At 37.3% G+C, this 15,344-nt stretch overlaps 1 protein-coding gene across 2 annotated transcripts in view; it reads right to left on the reverse strand.

Annotated features, from left to right (window-relative positions):
- Positions 1-15,344, reverse strand: part of Syt1 (synaptotagmin 1) — a 194,753-nt gene that overhangs the window by 85,526 nt on the left and 93,883 nt on the right. For both annotated transcript variants that reach the window (XM_042698979.1, XM_042698978.1), the window contains exon 6: positions 790-907. In XM_042698979.1, the coding sequence (XP_042554913.1) occupies positions 790-907 (118 nt within the window). The remainder of the gene's footprint in view (positions 1-789; positions 908-15,344) is intronic.

Below are 15,344 nucleotides of genomic sequence, written 5' to 3' on the forward strand. Positions count from 1 at the left end.
AACAATGACAACTGTGGTTTATCTGTGATGACCTTGTGGCATATCATGAAAATTCCTTACATCTTAACAATTTACTGGAACATCAAAAAAAAAAAAAAAAGGAAGAAAAAATCATGTTCAACCACATTAAGTGTCAGATCCTTGACTTTGCTTTTGAACAAGAATATACTTTACTCACTATATTTGGTCATGGTTGGGTTGCACAGAACTTTGCACTCAAAAATTTCCCTTTCCCAGGTTTTCCAGCAGGTTTACTCTCAAATAGAGTATTATTTGTATATATTTGAAATTTAACGGCTAGAATCATAGCTCACATGGGAGGGTACGTGCTTAGCAAGAAGATCTGAGCATAATTCCTTGTACCAATAAAATAAATAAAATTTGAGAATCTCCAATACCTAATAAGTAAATCTCATAAAATACATTAAAATATTATAAAAAAATAAAATAAAATAAAATATTATATGGTATATACACTTTGATTTAAGACTATAAATCTACTGCACTGTCTTTTGAAAAAGAAGAAACATTTTTGGCCTCCAATGACATTGAAATGATGATACTTTGCCTGCAAAGAAGGAAATGGATTTTGGCTCCGGTGCCAATTCCAATAAACTGAGAGTGGCTTCCTGGGGTGGTGTGTTGGGATGAATTCTGAAACTGCTTCCAGGCTTTATAGGAAGAGAGAACTATGATCCATCAAAGAGTGGGAGTGCAGTGTGTGAAATATGCATTTGGCATCCATGATAAAACAGCATTAAAAAAAATCAATAATCAGCATGAACTTACCAGATAAGCCTCCCACATCCATCTTCTTCAGGTTCTTTGCCTCCAAAATGACCACAGTCAGTTTACCAGCAGTGGGAACATAGCGAAGGGAGAAGCAGATGTCGCCAAGTTTCTCTTGCTAGAAAATAAAGATGTATATAGTTTGTCCATATGCATGTAAATTTATCACGAGGACAGCTGTGACAATTAGACCAAGGATTTAAAAAAATCATTGGCAATTATACAATACTCTTTTATTCACTATGCGAACATCTAGTGATACTAGGGCTTTATTTTTTTTTATGAAGATAATCTATTTCAGTTTCAAAAAAGACCATTTATACTTTAATATCCAAAAGAATATATCTATAATTCAATGGCTCTGGAAATGAGACCAAGATGACTTTCTTTGAGATTCTGAGCTGAATAGCACTACAAAACTCTCAGCAAACTCTCCTAACTTTATTGAAGAGCTTTGAAAAAGGCTGAATGGTTTTTTATTAGAATCAACCTATCTAAGGTTTTGTCTTTTTCCATTTCAAATTGGACCATGTCTAGTATTCTATATTTAGGGTTTTGGAGAAAAGACATTTTCCTTCCATTAAACTCTATTTATTCATAAAATTAGGAATTCCTATGGACTGAACTGCACCAAAAGATATGTTTTTTTTCCCACTCCATTTATATTCATTTCAAATGAAATCTTAACTTTTTTTTCTTGTTTGTCCTAAAATTTGTAAAAAATTGAAACACCAGGCTGGAAAATTGAAATTCATAATAATACAATGCCAGACTTTCTGACAAAAGAGCATTTATCAATTCTGTATGCAAGTATTTTTGAACCACTGCTCCAGAATAGAAAACAATGATGGTATATAGAACTTCCCCAAAAAGGACTACAGTCAACCTCCCAGCTTAAGTGCGTCTCTATAGATTACTTATTGTTCTCTAGTAGTACCATGCTATTTTTCAACATTGAATTTATGGTGTGTGTGTGTGTATGAGACAGAGAGATGGGGGGAGGGCGGCATGGAGGAAGGGAGAAGGAGAGAGAGGAGGGAGAAGGAGAATGAAGAGATTGAAAGGGAACTAGCAATATGGCAAGTCAGAGTTCATTTCCTTCTCAATATGAATTCTAATTCTAAAGAGTATACCATGGCAGGCTTTTGCAGATAGATGGATAGCATAGAAGTCAGGTAAGAAGCCCATATCTTAAGGGCTTCTCTTGCTGTGCTCTTATTATGACTAGCTCTGCCTTTATCTGTAATTTGATGCATGTTCTAAATCAGCCAGTCTGCTATGAAGAAATAATTACCTAGAGGGAATTTAAGGAACTACAATTCCTTTTTTTTTAGGGGGTAGGGGGGGTGGTACTTACTTATATTTGTCTTTCTAAAAAGAAGGCAAGGGTATGATGATGAGATATAATATATTGAGAGAATTAATAAGATCTCTGAGGAATATTACATGTGATTATAGCCCCAGTTCTGAATATGCATAGAACTAACTACTATATGCCTCTGTAGGAATGTGACTTTTGCCTTATTGTGTACATGTCTCAATGTTCTTATATGATTGTACTCTCCTTGAAGGCAAAGTCCTTTCTTGGATACCATTTTCTGCAGCTTTTCAAAATGGAGGTAGGTGAAAACTTTAGATAATTTTCCTGTTTTGAATTACCAAAGTCACAGCTCCCTCTTCAGTATAGATAAAAGAGAGTTACTTGTAATGTGCCAAATTTATTTAGTGGAACTGTTCACCTCCACCAATTAATTTACATATCAGGAGAGGTATTAGAATATATTACTCTTCATAGTCTCTGATAATAGAGATGGGTGCCAGTATCATGGAAATTAATGCAAAATATGGACAAATTCATCTGAGCTTTATGAGACAAGAGAAATATAAATGAACAAAACTGCCCTTTAAAAGGCTTGTTTAGGGGGCAGGCTTTTTGGGGAAGAATCTGTTGATTTTCTGTGATTTCTTCCTTGGGAAGTTTGTTGTGCTGTGTGGCCAGACTACTCTTCCTATGCTGCCAGGAAGATCACATGCCCCTTAAATGGCCCATGATCTAACTCCACAAGAAACTTAAAATCATCTCAATTTTGATTTTCTTAAACAAGTGATGTCATAGTGTTGTGAACTGTCAATATCTGGTAAAAGTATATGCTTTCCTTAGTGCTTTAAAACATAAGCTTTAATAATTTTCTAGAACTATAGTTGGACAATCAAGGCCACTTTTTTTGAATACATGATGGTTTCACCATGGAGTATTTGAAAAATTGATCTCAGTGTGTTTTGCATATACTGTGGACAGTGTAGGAACTTCAAGTTCATGTGAGTCAAGAAGACTCAGAGTCTGTACATGGAGAGATCTTGAACCACCTGTGGGAAAGACAGGTATGAATGATTCTCGACTTCAAAGTCATGCTCTAAACATGTATACTTTTCTGCCATATTCAAAACAATACAGGCATCTATGACATACATGGTAAACTGGTGTTGTTGACTCAATCTTAGATTTAGGGATTCACCTCATTATGAATTTATTGGGGACACACATATTCTTGATAAAGATTTCACTGCTATGATTAGGTAAAGTACCTTTGTTTGTCCAATTGTCCTGTTCTAACACAGAAAAGTTTTAGGGAAGTTCTTTATCCATACAGAAAAGTTAAAGTGACCTGATATTTTCATATGGACAGTTTTACATCAAACTCTTATTTCATAGTTTGACATGCCAGTTTGGAAGAAAGATTAGTTGGGTTCCAGTATGTAAATATTTCATGGGAAACATTTATCACTGCAAAATTCAAGAGAGTAAGATTTTCTGAGTTACCAATAAAATAATAGGGAACAAAAAAGCCTCTTTGATGACAAGGGAAATTTTTTTTTATGTTTTAAGGTGTTTTCTCCCATCTCAAATTCATGTATTGATGGTTTGGACTTCAGCTGGTGGATCCAGTCATTAAGAGGTGGTTGGATTATAAGTGATCTTACTTAGTAGACTGATAGATTCATAATTTGAAGGAATTACGGGAAATAGTTGGAGGAATTAGATCACTATGGGTATGCCTTTGATGAGTATGTCTTCTCTTTGGCTTGGCCCTTTCCTATCTTTTTAATTCTGCTTTATGGCTGTCATGGCCACCAGGAAATGAACAAACTCCTCTGCCGTATTCTCCCAGAGCCATCATATTCTGTGTCTCAAATCTGCATCTCAGATCCTTAGCCGTTCTGTCTAGTTTCCTCTATTATGGCCCTGTGAAATAAGGTACTGTTGAGTCCATTATATAAAACTTTGAGAGTTAGAACATATTGAAGATTATGTAGCTGGTCTTGGGGAGGAACTGAAACAAGGTCTTTTGTTGTTGTAGCTGTTCATGGGTCTTGAACTTGGGGCCTGTGTCCTGTCCCTGAACTCTTCTGCTCAAAGCTAGTGTGCTACCACTTTGAGCACAGCTCCACTTGCGGTTTCCTTATGGGTAATTGGAGATAAGAGTCTCATGGATCTTCCTGTCCAGGCTGGCTTTGAATGGACCCTCGGATCTCATCCTCCCGAGTAGTTGGGATTACAGGTATTAGCCACTGGTATCTGGTTTGAAACAAGATCTTTTGATATAAAAATAATCTTTTCTTTACTACCAAATAGTCATACAGGATAATAGAAGCTAAGAAACTAATTGATAATATCCTTGGATAGTCTATTTACTTTTTTATTCATTATGTTTCTAGGTAAATTGATGTTCAACACCAAGTCCTCCCATAACTCTACTTTCTAACACTTATTTCTAAAAGCATCTCAAATCTGTTTCTAGTGGCCAGCTCCCCTTGCTCTGTTTTCCTTTGTTCCTTCAGTCCATAAGGCTCAAGCTTTCTTTTTCTATACATGTCTATTAGCGTTTTTCCTTTCCTTTTTTCATCATCAATATGATCTCTACCTTAACCAACTTATCAGCCTCTACCTTCAGTCTGACCTCTAACTCCATATGATATTTGCCATTATTACCATGATGTCCCACCTTCATCATCTTGCACTATGACTCCAATACCGCCATCCCCCCTTGCCCCCGTCACCAGCAACTCCCTTCCCACCCCCAGCACCATGGTGTTCAGATCAAGCCCTGATAACTTCAGTCATATTTTTTGAAACTGTCTGATGAAAGACCTCTTTAGATTTAGTCTCTTCAAAGTCCAATGCAGGCTGCATACTAATGCCAAGGTAATGTTTGAAAAGTTCACTCCTCTCCCTCTTCCTGACTTTTAAGGAGCTCTGTACTTTTCCTTTGCTCTAATAGTCCTAATGTTTTCCTTCTGATTTAATGCTTCCTCAGCCTTCAGAATACATTTTGAATTTGACTACTGCTCTAATTTGCTTGGTACTACTGAAGTCCCTCAGTCTCAGTCAAAGCATAGATAGCAGTAACTGTAAGTTGTTACCACCCTTGGCTTACACTTCTGTAACCCTTAATATTCTCTTGGTACTTACTCTTGTTATTTTCCATTCTCCTCCTTGCATCCTTTTTAAAGGGAGTATTCTCATGGGACAGTCATATTCAAAGCCTCACAACCCCTTCTTGTTCCCCTGGGATAATACCTATTCCAATACACTGAAAGGTTTTCCACGTTCTCCTAACAGTACTCTTTTGTATTTGCTGTTCATCCTGTCTGCAATAGTTGTTTTCCAATACCATTCCAAGTCATACCGTTAGTTTACTAAGCTTTTCCGTAATGTGTCACATCTTCAGAGAGTTACTCTATGGAAAATTATCTACAAAAGTCTAAATACTCTCCAACACTCATACCACCTCTTCTCTTTCCCTACTTTTTAATTTTTTTGTAATGGCTAGCATAAGTTATCCCTTGACATTCTCTAATGTGTCTTGTAGGTTTTGCCTACTAGAATAGAAATCAATGTGCTCCCAGCGTTAGAATATTGACTGGCATGGAGTAGGTCTCTATACAGGCCTGTTGATTGAATAGGTGCAGATTCCCTACAATTGAATTTAGACAGGTTGCTCTTCTCTTTAGTGACAAGTTCTCTGGAGAAGGAGACTCCAAGAGAAAAATGCAAGGGGGAGGTTTTTCTGGGTATGTCCTTTGGATCAACACCTGTGGGGGAGCAAGGACTTTGTATGTGAAGAAGTAGGACTATGATACAGTTATATCAGAGTCTAGCTAGTTCCTCAGAGATGTTCTGAAATGGAACAACAGGGATTTGACTTTGTAATCCCAAAAGCCCTAAGCACTGAGTGTGGATTTCACCCTTACTTGGGTCAGGGCTTGGAGCTGACGGTGTTGCCAGAAGAGTTAGCTTGTGCTGACAGCCATCAACTGCTCTTACATCCAGAATAATAAATGCCTTGGTTATAATGGTATGACAATTGGGTTTCATCACAACAATTACTATGGCCACATTACTTTCCATGCTTAGTTTTTTCCTCAGCTAAGAAATCCATTTGCAAAGCTTTATTTCCTTCTGCCTACTAAAATCACTCTTCACTATTAAGACGTAATCCAAGTTCCATATTTTCAATGAAGCATCTGCTTACATAGGAATTTCTGCTGTAAATTTCTTTATACTTGGTAGATTGGTGCCTAGACATCCTTTTGTCCTGTTTCCTTTGCATATATCATATATTGAATTCAATTCACCTTGAAGGGCAGGAATCTTATTTTATACTGCTTTTCTATGCCTAGCTCCAGGAAAATAGTAAGGGCTTCTAAATAATTTTGGACTGACTGTATTGAAAACTTCATCAGTCATTTGCTTTATAAACAACACCAACACTAGTGTTCTATCAACAGTGTCTGCAGTTGAAACAACAAGTCAATTAATGGGTTTATTTGGAGTTTCTCCTTTGTGCCTAGTAGTATGACCACTGCCAGATTAGTGCTGTTATAAAGCTAGGAGGAAAAAAACACATTTCTGAAGGTGTAATTTTTATAAGATAATTTTGGGACCCTGTAGAGTTGCAGCGGACAGATGAGTGCTTTTGCTGGTGTGATTATCTCATGAAGGGGCCTTATTACTATTAGGGATTTCAGCTTTATGTATAATTTATTTTAGTCAATTGCCTTGATCACTAGGTGGAAACTGCCAGTTAGTGTTAGAAAGTTCCAACTGTGAGATTCAGGGAAATTAACCTGCTCTTTTAGAATACAGAGCTGACAATCCAGAGGTACTTTTGTTCTGAGCAGCTTGATAGATTCATTATTTTTTTTAAAGCAGTCACTGAATAGAGTAGACACAAATTAATGATTTTATGGACAACTATAGAAATACCTTTCCTTTTTGAAAAGCATTATAGATATGAGAACAAAGGTCATCGGCAATGGATTAAGAAAAGCTAATTTAAAATGAATATTTATTTGGTGGTTTCTATGGCATCATCCATCATTTTCTGAGAAAATAAAAAGAAGGATTGACTTTAGTGGCCTTTGAAAATGGGGCTAGGTTTATACATTTGTTGGAAACACTTTGCCTTTGAATGAGTTTTAAAAAGGTACCTGAATAGACTTGATGCTATGGCATTTTAAAAGGACATATTCTCTTTATGTTAAGTATATAAGAAGATTTTGCTATGTGTTCAATTGCCAATAGTGTTTCTACTAAGCTTTTTTTCCCCCTCTGCAGTTGGGAATCTATTTAGAGGTGACAAACACATGGAGGTTAAGTAATGCTTCAAAATGGAAACTCAGATCATTTGCAAATTCTCCATTCGTAAAAATATTAAAATGTTCTTGTAAGAAGGACAATATCATGTTTTTAATTTTAATGAAAGGGAATGAGTAGCTTTGAACACATCCTTTGGGTGGTAGCATTTTTCAACTTCATGTTATTGCCATAATTTTTCTCATACCCCTGAAGTATCTGCCAAATCGGTATTTACAACGAGTGGACCAGATGGTCACAGTGTGAAATGTTGCTATGAACTCTACCCAGGCTAAAAAGACCAAGCCTTGCCTAGTGTACAAATATATGCTAAATTGTTCAGGTGAGTGAATCTATTACATCCACGAACATTTATTTTGTGAAATAGTATATAACTCATTAGCTTCACATTATTGCAACTATTTATTTATTCTAAAAATAATTATTGTGCTCCACCATAGATCTCCAAGCTCTTGTCTAGGCTCTGTAAGTTCCTATAAGCTCTGAAAATGCCCAAAATGTGCAATCATAAAATGTGTTTGTTAATGATACCACACAAAAAGTAGAAATGCCATGGGAGAGGAACACTGGAACATTTTGGAATCTAGTAGCAGAACTTAGAAGAAAGGAACTTTAGTTGGAGATTTATGTCAATTTGTGTCAATTTCTCCAAGTCATCTGATTTTGCACAGTTCTGGTAAAGCAGTGCACTTGCCATGTGGGTATAGCTACTTATATAATGTATACATATATAAAAATGATACGCATTTTGTATACCATAAATACAGCTATCTATGTATATTTTTGATCAATTATATTGTAATAAAACTGAGAAAACCATAAAGAAAAAAATAAATTTTTAATAGCATAGTATACTGGGGTACTTAAAATTTTACCATTCATTTCTTCTAGCTAAAGCTTTAGATGTTTGGGAATCTTTTAATCATTTATTTATTTTGGTGGTACTAGGGTTTGAACTCAGGAACTTGCCTGTAGTCACTGACATTTCTCCTAGGAAGTTCTACATTGCGCTTCCTCCCAAAATCTATTTCTGCTTTAGCTACTTTTTCCAGATTCTTTCTCCTGCTTTTACCTCACTGGCTTGAGATGGTCATTCTCTTACCTTTGTCTCCCATGTGGCTGGGATCACAGGTGAATACCACCACACCTGGCTTGCTTTTTGAGACAGGATCTCACAAACTTCTCTTTACCCCTGCCAGGACTAGATTTGAACCTCAAACTTCCTGTCTGCTGGAATTATAGGTATGAACCACCATACCTGGTTTCCTAGGAGTAATTTTTCTTCTTCTTCTTTTTTTTAATCATGTGAGGTACAGTTTTGTTCCTTGATGACTGAAATAATATCTATAACGGTAAATGGTATTAATTGTAGTTGCCAGTTCCAGGGATTGTGGAAGATTTATCTGAGCGGAAATGGGTAAAAATGGTGAAGATGGTGGGTTTACTTTTATAACTTAGGGTGCTGTTTTCTAGTAAAAGGGTGAGTAGGAAGCCAGGTAGACAGCCAATTGCCTAAGGATGTGTGAGACAGAAGGAAAATAATGAGGAACTTTGGAAGGTATCCAATGAAAAACTTTTATCAAGTTTCCCTGACCCTTTGCGATTCTTCTTCTGTCAACCACATGTCCTTGATTTTCTAAGCCAAATTCAATTTGAATTTGGTTCTAAATATTTCATTTTCTTCTTCTCACCTCACTGTAATGCTTAGGGATAACGTAGTGTCTTCCAGACAGTGATCTGGATTATTGAAACCACTGTTATCTTTTATTTATATGTAAACATGAATGCATTCTGATTACATTTGAAGTATGAGAACACAGATTTGTAAATAAGTATGTTGGTTTAACTATGAAGCTCTTAAGGATGAATTTCAAAGAAAACAGGCCATGGATCCTGGAGTGTTTGTGAAGAAACAATGCCAGATGATCCTTGCAAGGCTTCACTTGGCAATTTAACCCTGAGAAGTATCACCGGTGATGGCAGTAGTATGCATCTGAATGACTTATGTATAGGCTTGCTCGACAGAGCAACACTGAACTTTTATTAAAGAAATCAGGAGTTGAGTTTTACTACTCTATAGATATGTTTACTATGTTTGGGTCGTGTGCACATGAGAGATATTATGGGGAAACAGGATTTTACAGCGGAAACTCAGAAGATGAGGTGTTTCTCTAAATGTTCTAAAGAACATTTCTTTTTAGTTTTGAGATGGTAGTCATCAAGAGGAAACCCTAGGAGAAATGGCAATGGTTACATAATTCTGTGAGGCTACCCCATTCTCCTTGTCATGTCAGGGTAGTAAAGGAGAGAGCAAAGCAGACTGCAGTTCTGCCACTAACCAGCTCATGGGGACGCACTGAACAAATGTTTCTTTTACCATTCAAATGGACAAGCAATAGCTGTGTTGTTCGTCTGTAAGAATTACAGGAGTTTTCCAAATGGATCAAAGACCTCCAAGTCAAAGCAGATACCCTGAAAATGTTACAGGAAGGAATAGAAGAAACTATAGGGCTTCTTGGCACAGGCAGAAATTTTCTTAATAAAGACCCAGAAACAAAACAAATCAAAGAAAGGTTGGACAAACAGGATTGCATGAAACTGCAGAGTTTCTGCATGGCAAAGGACATAGCTAGCAAAATCAATAGAAAGCCCATGGATTTGGAGATTTTCAGTAGCCGTACAACAGACAAGGGTCTCATATTTAAAGTATACTTAGAACTCTAAAAATTAAATCCCACAACAACAAATCCTCAAAGAAACAACTGCGTGATATATAAGTGGGCTAGAGACTTAAAGAGAAACTTCTCTGAAGAGGAAATAAGAATGGCCAATAGACACATGAAGAAATGCTCAACTTCACTAGCCATAAAAGAAATGTAAATCAAAACAACATTGAGATTCCTCCTTACCCCAGTTAGAATGGCTATAAACAAGAAATCTAATAACAACAGATGCTGGAGGGGATGTGGACAGAAGGGAACCTTACTGCATTGTTGGTAGGAGTGTAAACTTGTTCAACCACTTTGGAAAGCAGTATGGAGGTTCCTCAAAAGACTCCACATAGAGTTCCCCTATGACCCAGCAATCCCACTTTTAGGCGTTTACCCAAATGATCACAAGCAAGACTATACTAAAGCTACCAGCAAAACCACATTTATTGCAGCATTAGTTACCATAGCTAAGATATGGAACCAATCCAGATGCCCCTCAGTAGGTGAATGGATCAAGAAAAAAGTGGTATATATACACAATGGAATTTTATGCCTCCATCAGAAAGAATTACATTGCCCCATTTGTTAGGAAATGGAAAGACTTGGAAAAAATTATATTAAGTGAAGTAAGCCAGGCCCAAAGAAACATAGGTCCCATGGTTTCCCTTATTTGCAATAACTAATATATGTCTGAGTCAAGCAGAAAAGGTCAGATAAATTGATGTTAGGCGAAATGAACCCCAAGATAAGGACTCAAATGGTTTTTCTTTCTTGTGATTGTTTGTAACATATTTATTAGATGATTTCTTTGTTGCTTTGTATGTCCCTCCCCCATGGTATAACCCTTGTTCTCACTGTATTTGATGTTGGTATAATTTGTGGAGGGGAAGGGAAAAAACAAATTGTTTAAATAGGGATCCAGGTGGACCCATTGCAACAATGAGATGTACAAGACGTTATGTGAAAAAACGAACTTTACAACTTTGGTGCAAGAGCCGGGGGAAGAGGAATGGCGGGGGGGGGGGGGGGGGGGGATGGGAAAGGATGGTAAGGGGAAACAAAGGAGGCAACAATGCTTGATAAGAAATGTACTCATTACCTTGCTCATGTAATTGTAACCCCTCTGTATGGTATTTTCACAATAAAAAAAAGAAGAAAATGTGGTATATGTATATAGAATGGAATTCTATGCCTCCATCAGAAAGAATGACACCGCCCCATTTGTTAGGAAATGGAAAGACTTTGAAAAAATTATATTAAGTGAAGTAAGCCAGGCCCAAAGAAACATAGGTCCCATAGTTTCCCTTATCTACAATAACTAGTGAATGTCTAGGACAAGCAGAAAAGGTCAAAAGCTATGTATATATGAGCATATAGGATGATGTTAAGTGAAATGAACCCTAAGATAGGAAAACAAGTGGTTTTTTCTTTCTTGCTATTGTTTTTAATGTACTTATAATATACTATGTGAGCTTTTGTTTCTTTTGTATGTTCTTCCCCCATGGTATAACCCCTGTTTTCACTGTATTTGATTCCGGTGCTCTGCATCTTATATATACATTTTTCTAATTAGGGGAGGGGAAGGGAAATAGCAAAATGCTGAAATAAGGATACAGGTGAACCCATTGTAACAATTGGATGTCTAAGACACTATGTTGAAAACAAACTTTACCACTTGCTGGGGCGTAAGGGGGTAGGGAGGAATGGGGGGGTGTGATAGGGTAAAAACAAAGGAGGAAGTAGCAATGCTCAATAGGAAATGTCCTCATTCCCTTACTCATGTAACTATAACCCGTTTGTACAGTATTTTCACAATAAAAATATTAAATAAAAGAATTACTAGGGATCTTAAAACTGTGGAGAGGAGAACTGAGAAGATTTAACAAAAAAGAACATAAAATACAGGACAGAGAGTCACACTCAGGCTGGAGAATAGCCATGATGACTTATGGAGGTCGGAGGAATCCAAACTTGTCTTTTCCTTTTCTGGCTTCAGTTGGCCATAGGGGCCATCTGTATCAAACAGGAGCTTGGTAATTGTAGAGAAGACAGTGGGAAAGAAAAGATAAAGAACCAGAACTGGGGAGGCCAGGCAATAAAAGGAACTAAAGGAAGAAAGGAGAGAGATGATGCTTAAGAAAAAGAAATGGGGGAAAATGCTGGTTTGTCTATTTGCATTAGAAAAACACAGAAGGAAAGAGGAGATAAGAAAAGCAGCAACTTGGGGATTCTGAGGAAGCAGAAGGAAGGGTTTGAGAGTTTTCCACGTGGATTCACTTGATGAGGTGAGAGATGTTGGCTTGTGAGGGATTGTGGGGGTGTGGGCTTAATCACTGCTTCTGGGAACCACCCAGGAGGCATATTTGCAGTCTTTCATTCCGAGGAATAAGGAGTTTGATATGAACCTCAGATGACAGAGAAAATGGATATATTTTGTAGATTTTATTGGGAAGAAATCAAAAGATGCTGTGATGATTTTCCGAAGCAGCTAAAGCCCAAAAGTGGTTAGCTTTCTTGGGGATTAAAAAAAGATATAGGTCATACAATATTACCATTTCATTAAAATAGACTGGAACTAGGATATATTGGACATTAGTAGCAGCAGAGAGATTCGGTAGGAGGTTAGGGAGATGTTAAGTCTGAAAGGAATAGAAAGCTGCTGAGATGAACATGGATTCCTTCTAGTTGCTTTTCATCCACAACAGAGATAGGGAGAAGTTCTGGCTGTGGTTGGGACAGCCATGCTCTTTACAGATATGGCCACATATAACATAAACATAAAACACCTGGAAAAGAACCTTAATAAGGGCATGGAGTGGGCTGGGAAGGTGGCTCAGTGGTAGAGTGCTTGCCTTGCATGCATGAGGCCTTGGGTTCGATTCCTCGGCATCACATAAGCAGAAAAAAGCCAGAAGTGGCACTGTGGCTCAAGTGGTAGAGCGCTAGCCTTGAGCTGAAGAGCTGAGGACCAGCGCCCACACCCAGACTTCAGGCTCAACAACCAACAACAACAAAAAAAGGGTTTAGTAAGAAAGGAAGGTAGGTATAAGTTCCTAACACATATTGCCTTTGGGCAGTTTGAGTGCGGAGATAGATGGAGGAAACTAGTCTCTGAACAGAGGAAAATATTTGCAATGATAGATAGTATTTATGTTTCTTCCCAAATGTATTTGAATGTGCAGCGAGAATTTAGGTAAATTGGCTAGGTATTGGTGGCTCAAGCCTATAATCTTATCTAGTCCAGAATGATGAGATCTGAGGACTGGGGTTAAAGCCAGCCTGGGCAGAAAGGTCTGTGAGACTCTTGTCTCCTATTAAAGACCCAAAAGCTGCAGGTGGAGCTATAAGCTCAAGTGGTAGAGCACCAGCTTTGACTGAAAAACCTACGGGATATTCTGTGCAGCATACATGCATGCACACATGCGTGCCACACACAAACACACACACACACAATTAGACAGAGCAAGAGTTAAGATAAAAAAAACCCTAGACAAGGTAGTGTTTATAGAAGAAAACCACCACCCTAAAAGAAAGACCTGTGTTTAAACTCCACAGAGTAATAAAGAAAGAATTGGGGATAAACAAGAGCCCTTGGAAAACCCAAGGAGAGCATACAAGAAACATATAACAAGACAAGGCCAAAAAAGAAATAGACAAAAGTAATAGGCTTCCTGCCATCAAACCAAAGTTCCAGAGGAAAGAAGGAAGGAGAATCTGAGACAAGAGGAAGAGTTAGATCACAGTATGGAAAGGAATAGTCTAAAATGGTTTGTAGGTCTATATACAGTAGAGAAAAAAAATACAGCTAGTAGTAAGATTATGTAATCTAATAGACAAAAGGTGTCAAAGCTTAGAAGCACTATAAAATTTAACAATAAAGTACTTCACAATAGCATAAAGAAGATTAACCCTCCTGAAGGGAGGGGCTCTGTCTTCCTTATGTTCATTAATAAAAGAAAGAGGCCAGGTTGGAAAGGGAACCCACGGATCAAGCGTGTAAATGTGAATATGTAGCCAGAGAGAAAAATGGTTCTGCTTTGTGAGCAAGCAAAATTAAGACAGTAGACATAGGAGGGCCCAGGTTAAATAACCATCCTTCTGACAGACTCTTGCAAAAGGTGGACTTACTTGAAAAGGTTTTGGAAAATACAAAGGAAGAGAATACCAGAGCAGAGGATAAAGGCTTATTACACATAAAAAGGGAAATGATAAAAGTATCATCAAAGCAGTACCAAAAGAGATGTACACTGATACAACAGAAATGAAAGCCAATCTGTATGGGGTAGCAGAAAATAGGGCAAGAACTACCACGCCCATGTTCCTGATTGTACCCTGTTCTATTCTGCATTCAAGCCTTTGAACCTGATGCCTTTTCTGCCTGATAGAGTTCCCTCCCCTTTTGTTCTGTATGGACTTCCACATCTCAACTGTTCTCTCTTTTTTCGCTCTGAACATGCCCAGTGAGTTTGCCCTTTTTCTATGTCTGTTTTTATAATACCTTCCAAACTCTTAGTACAGTTCCTGTGATACAGTACTGAAATTCTTTTCATTTATTGGTTCCTTTCCTCTAATAAGCCTTTTGTTTAAGTCAGTTTTGCTTAGCATCACCTAGATGGCTAAAAGTCAACACAGAGTTATAGCTCCAGAGACACTGTGTTTTTTTCCTACCTTGGAATTCAGAAGGTGAGGGGTGGGGAAAGGCAATTCTTTATTTTCATGCTGTGGTGAAAAGCAAATCTGGAATTGGTTGATGAAGATGGTTAGGAAAGCAATGCAAAGCTAAGTTATATTCAGCAGTTGGGTAGTAATGTAGAGCTGTTTAGTGCAATGACCATGAACAAATTTTCTTCAGAGTATTTAAGTTTCTTGTTAAGGCAATGAAGAAAAAGAATGGAAATAGGATTGGGTGATTGCACTTTCTGGGGGAATGAAAATGCCAAGAACAATGAACGAAACTCTTACTAGCTTTATATAGAATAATGGAATTGTGTTTTTTAATAAAAGAGCATAAGAATATAATGAAAGCAAAGTATAAAAAAGCTTGGAAATATTAAGCTTATTGTATCTATGAAAGATACTAGTATTTTCATTTCTAATTAATTTAATGTCAATAGAATGACATTTCTTTGTGTGGCACTGGAGTTTGAACTCAGGGCTTTATGATTCCTTGGCTGGTGCTTTATTAC

The sequence above is a fragment of the Dipodomys spectabilis genome, unplaced genomic scaffold (genome assembly GCF_019054845.1).
Source record: "Dipodomys spectabilis isolate Male_0828 unplaced genomic scaffold, ASM1905484v1 ptg000234l, whole genome shotgun sequence".
NCBI lineage: Eukaryota > Metazoa > Chordata > Mammalia > Rodentia > Heteromyidae > Dipodomys > Dipodomys spectabilis.